The sequence below is a fragment of the Echinops telfairi genome, unplaced genomic scaffold (assembly GCF_000313985.2).
Source record: "Echinops telfairi isolate 266 unplaced genomic scaffold, ASM31398v2 ScPeMD7_7410;HRSCAF=8448, whole genome shotgun sequence".
NCBI lineage: Eukaryota > Metazoa > Chordata > Mammalia > Afrosoricida > Tenrecidae > Echinops > Echinops telfairi.
In genome coordinates this window covers 15,754,020-15,759,577 of record NW_022111310.1, presented here as the reverse complement: position 1 = coordinate 15,759,577, position 5,558 = coordinate 15,754,020, and the positions used below count along the sequence as shown (strand labels likewise).

Here is a 5,558-nt window from a genome sequence, read left to right as displayed (position 1 = left end):
AGAACAGAGAGGTAGCTTTGCAAAGTTTAGCTTTCTAATGCATTAAAAAATAATCGTTCAGCGGTTGAGGACAAATAGAAGAAACTTCCTTGCTTGTATGTCCATTTTGCTTGTAGTGTAAACATCTGCAAGTCAACAGGAAATGTAACACAATGCTTTTTTTTAAATCTCATGACAGTTTAAAGTTCTGGGTCAAAGGTGGTATCTGAACAATGCTTATCATGCAACATCATTTAACTTCACTACAAGAGAAGAAATGTCGGCAGTGTGCTTGGATCTGTCCCCAGCAATGGATTACACCGTGAATATCACCCTGCTGACATCCCCCTGGCGACACTCAGTGCAAATCAGGACAAGCACCCCACCAGGCGGTAGGTGGAGATGTCATTCCATTTCATGCCTTTGGATAATGTTTTCAAAAGAGGACATTCTGGCTCCGAGAGACTGGTTAGATTGAGAATACTCAAAGCGCACTCGCTTCGGACCCCAGATTTGAGACAGCCAGGCTCTTGGGGTGGTCGTTCAAGATAGCTCAGAAACCGGAAAGGCCAGCGCCACAGTGTTGCTCTCCAGGAGGATGTAGAGACCTCGTGACACTGCCTGGTTAGCACTTTGACCCACCCCCGAGAGCAGTTGCCTAAGGAAGGTCAGGCACCTTAGACATTCTTCTCTTCCCTTGGGCATTTTCAGAAGAGCAGAGAGCGCTGTGTTCCTCCACAGCTCCCCCTGGGGTGAAGGGGCAGACACTCCTGACCGTTTTTTTGTTTGCTTGGTTTTGTTTCCTGGGTTTTAACAGCCAACAGTGAATGCAACCAGTTGGAGAGACCCCCTCCACTGAAGACGGACAGAATAGTGTAGGTCTCCTCTTGCCTGCCTGAGGCCTCTCTCCAGCGTTTCCCACTGCTCTTGGGGGATCAGGTTGGGCCGTTTCAATTTTGCACTTGGAAGACTTTACCATGTGTTTCCTAAGTCTGAAAATTCACTTTTTAAGTTCTATTTTCATCTCAGATTATGCCTGGTCACCTAGCCCTAAGTGTGTCTCATACCAGCATATGCATAACCCCCAGATACATTTCCAGTTGCATATTGATGACCATTTGAAGCCTTCACATTATTAGATTCTCAGAGAAAGTACAACCTAAATCTTAAATCCTTTTTTCCCTTGTGAATTAAACTATTAAGGCATTAAAGTCCCAAATTCTTTCTTCCGAATGTCTTTCTCTACTGAGTCCCTGGCTGCTGTACTTTAGACATCTTGTTTTGTAATAGATAGATATTGCTTCTGGGCTCAGTTACCTTCTGAGTGATTATTACCTGTCCCAAACCAGCTACAGTCCTTAGGACAGCACCCAGCAGATAACAATGGCGGTGGGGAAAATAGCTCATTCCTTGAGCATTAAATATGTGCAAGGCACGGTTTAACTCACCAAGCCTTCTGAAGAAGGCACCCGTATTATTCTCATTTGACAGAGACAGACACTGAGGCCCAGAGATGTGAACCAACTTGTCCAAGATCTTACAGCTAGCAGGGGTGCAACTGAGGGTTGAACACAGTCTGGCTCCAGTAGAATCAGTACATCGACTGCTTCCCCCCCCAAAGGTTTATTTTGGACAAAGAAAGAAAACAAAGTATGCTCTCCATAGCCAGTGCACACCGCCAGTCCACACTTGACGAATCAAAAGAATCGACTGGCAAGCTTTGAAAATGCAGGTTCCTGGTCTCTAGGTGTTTTTCATTCAGTAGGTCGTGGATGGAGCCCCCGGCATTTGATTTCTGGAAAGTGCCAGGACATTGCTGATGCTGCCAGTCCACGGTTTTGGGGAGCACTGTGTGAAAACATTGCGTGGGGCCATGTCTGACCTCCTTTGGATATACTGGGGAGAAGGAGAATCCTACTCCTCATGAACCCGAGGCCAGTTGCCACAAGGAGAGATCAGACAAGCCTCTACCCTTCCTTGTTCTCCCTCCCTGTCCTGATATCAACTCTTCAGCCCAGGACTCTCTACTTTTTGGATAACCCCTTGCAATGGCCAACAGAACTTAAAGATCATACTCATGGTCAAGGGGGCTATAAGGGAAGGTGCTCACAAGCCAGGATCTGAAAACATGAAGTCTACAGTCATTGGCCCACAGCAACACCTCCCCTCAGCCAGTGGCCAAGTCTCTCTCTAGTTCTCAGTTTCTTAGCCAGGTGGACTCTTGGGCTTTGCCTCAGTGGGCCAGGAAGCCAATCCAAAGCTGGTCTCAAAGCCTCGCACGTAGTTTCAGTGCGGCTCAATTGTTCTGGCTCATGATCTCCTTGCCTCGACCTCTGGCCTTGGCCTGGATCCTGTGCTCTGTCCCGTGGCCTCTGGTGTCTCTGGTCTCAGCCTCTGCCACTTCAGACTGAGATCTTGAACTGGGGTGTTCCACTGGGCACTTCTTCCTTGATAGCTCTGCGATTTCCCCCTCTGTTTCCGAGATGGCTCTTACACACCGAGGGGTGGCATTGATGGACGTGTGCGTTCTGTCTTTCAGCAGACCAGATCCAAGGAAGCAAAGGGTGGTGGCTTGACTGATGCCCACTGGTAGAGACTCAGAACACATCCCACCTTCCTCCTGTCCATTATCGTGGCAGAGAGCTCCCTCCAAAATGGGATTATAACCACAGGCATTTCACTGCCATCGAGGCAATTCTGACTCATTGCGATGCCCTGTGGGATTCCAAGACTGTCACTTTGTGGGAGGAGAAAGCTTCTTCATTCTCCGATGAATGGCTGGTGATTTTGAACTGCAGACCTTGCGGTTAGCAGTCCAGTGTGTAAACCACTATGTTACCAGGCTTTGATCATGACAGGCATAGAGGCTAGAATTTATTATATATCACATAAGGGATTATGGTTAGAAGGTCCATGGTAATTAACTACAGCTCAGACTGGTTTCACCATTAGACTTTATCACATAGACTTCTGGATAATTTAAATTCCTCACTTGTAATCCAAGCAGAAGCATGATTAACAAAAGAAGAGATGAAACAAAACAAACATGTGATAGCCAAAATAATTCTCACTACCCAAGAAGCCTGTGTGTTTAGCTTTGCTTGCTTCTTGAAGGCATGTTCCCGATCATCTAATTTCTCCCTCAGCTGCTCCGGCAGCTCCGGGCCAGAGCACACGTTGCCATCTCCCCCACGGTCCTTGGTTCAGAGGTGCAGCTCCGGTCTGTACGCTCAAGGTTCCCACGAGCACGTCCAAAGTTTATAACTAGGGGGAACCTGAGTCTTACTCTTCCTTCTAACTTGACATTGCACAGGACAGACTAGCATCTGAGAAGCTAAGTATCAACTTACTGATCTGGTCAAGTCCCTAGGGACTCTTTCTAGTCCAGCTTCAGGTAAAAGCTACACCGGAGAGGGAAGCTTAGGTATTGGCGTAACAGAGTTTCAGAGTCTATTGGATCTGCAAGAGAGCTTCACACGGTCTACCACCTGCTCACTCCCTTGAAGGTCGAGAAAAGGGCACTGTACAGAAACGGCTTCCTCCCCTCTTGGGGACAGGTGAGGTAGGGGCCCCTGTACCTAAGCGCTGGCAAGTGCCAGGGAACAAGAGTGTATGGCAGCACTCTATAATTCATGAGCCTCACCCACTAGGAAATAGGACCTCCGCGATAGCAGTCTCCTACGAACCAGATGATATATTTATAGTTCTTCTCTTTAGAATGAAAGAGTATGAGTCGGAGGAGGCCGGAGCTGCCCTTTCCTTTGTGGAACTAGAAAGGCAGGTCAATCGCCATGTTGGATACACTTGAACTTGTTCTCGTCGCGTTAGAAGGTGGAACCGAGCGACGTGAAAAGCCCACTGTGAGGAGAGCAAGTCCGGCGACTTTCAGTTTCCTTTCCCTTCATTTACTTCAACATTTAGATTTTTTGGTTGATTTGCTTATTATCATTATTTCAGTTATCTACTTAATTTTGTATTCCTCTTATTACACAAAAAACTTACTCACGAACCAAGGGCACAAATCCGTTATTATTTGCGTCAAATTAGTTCTCTTCTTTTACAGTTAAAATTTTTTTGCATGTGATACTTTGACACATGGGAGTTTTTTATTTTCTCTGTAGCCAGGTTTACCAATCTTTTCCTTTGTGATTGATTGCATTAATATTAACAATAGAATTTTGAAAATTAGTTATTTGTTTATGTCTCTATTTTATCTGCAAAAAACTTTCAAGTGTAAATAAGAGATAATAGGTTAGAAGTCTAAACTTCACAAGGATGAGAACGAAATATGTATTTAAGAAGGAATACCATGAAGCAGCATATTTATCTTTATAGCTTACTTACTTGTTAACTAAAACCAAAACCCAAACTCACTGCCGTCGAGTGGATTCCAACTGACAGAGACACCATCAAAGGTTTCTCAGACTATGAATCCTCATGGGAACAGAGAGCCTCATCTTTCTCCTGAGGAACAGCTAGTGGGTTTGAACTGACTACTTTGTGGTTAGTAGCCCAACGCCTGTTCCCCAGCATAATCAAGGGTCCTTGCCGTTCAACATAGCTAATTGTATTAAAACCTGACCCCAGCATGAGCTAGACAAGGAGAGACGCCTTCGTAATAAACACCTGTTCTTCTGATGACCTGGTTGATTCAAGGGTGAGACGAGGTCATTTAGATTACTTGAAGGAATAGATGGAGCCCATGCATGTGTGAAGCGGTACTTTCTAAATATTGTTTCTCTCCCCTGAGTTGTAAGAAATATTTGGTGTCATTTAACTCCCAGAGAGGAGTTACTCTGGGTTGGCTGGTAAATAGCAGAGACTTGTGTTTGTACAGAAGGCTGCCCGCCTCTGTTAGAAGGTGGAGCCAAGAGGGTGTTTTCAGAGTCATACATATCCTCCAGAATTGTTTGAATCTGCTCTGCATAGATGAATAGGTGACTGGATCTCAATACATTTTTCTTCACATAATAAGCCACATTGTTTTAGCCTGGGAAATTTCATGGTGGTTGTAACTAGATACCAATTCTTTTCTGAAGAAAATTTCCAGTGAAATAAGTTCATCTTCCCAGCTTCAGACAATGTTACACCCCCCTGTTCTCTCTAAGATACACTGTTTGTACAACATATGCCAAGGCTAGCCAAAAGATAACTCGATAATAGAGCCATTTACGGAGCAGCTGTGAAATTAGCAACTTTAGAATAGTTGATTGACAACCCTTCTTTTTGCCAATACATAGCGTGCAAAAGGCAGGAGAAAGATGAGGCTTTCTACTCCTGTAGAATTACAGTTTTGCAAACCCATAGCGGCAGTTCTACCCTACCCTTACAGTTATTAGGGGAGACTTCTAGCTAGAGACTTGAAAATGCCAAACACTGACTTATAAAAGCATGCTTGCTTTTCTGTTCCAATTAGCAGAGAGCTGCATGCATCCAGAGTTTAAAAAAAATCAAATCATTTCACTGGGGGCTCGTGCAGCGCTTGTCCCAATCCATCCATCCCTCCATTGTGTCAAGCACATCTGTACATCTGTTGCCATCATCATTTTCAAAACATTTTCTTTCTACTTGAGCCCTTG

At 44.9% G+C, this 5,558-nt stretch overlaps 1 protein-coding gene across 1 annotated transcript in view; it reads left to right on the top strand.

The window, feature by feature from the left end:
- Positions 1-5,558, top strand: part of SUSD1 (sushi domain containing 1) — a 132,494-nt gene that overhangs the window by 63,688 nt on the left and 63,248 nt on the right. Inside the window, exon 7 of the mRNA XM_045296539.1 lies at positions 179-371. Coding sequence (XP_045152474.1) covers positions 179-371 — 193 coding nt within the window. The remainder of the gene's footprint in view (positions 1-178; positions 372-5,558) is intronic.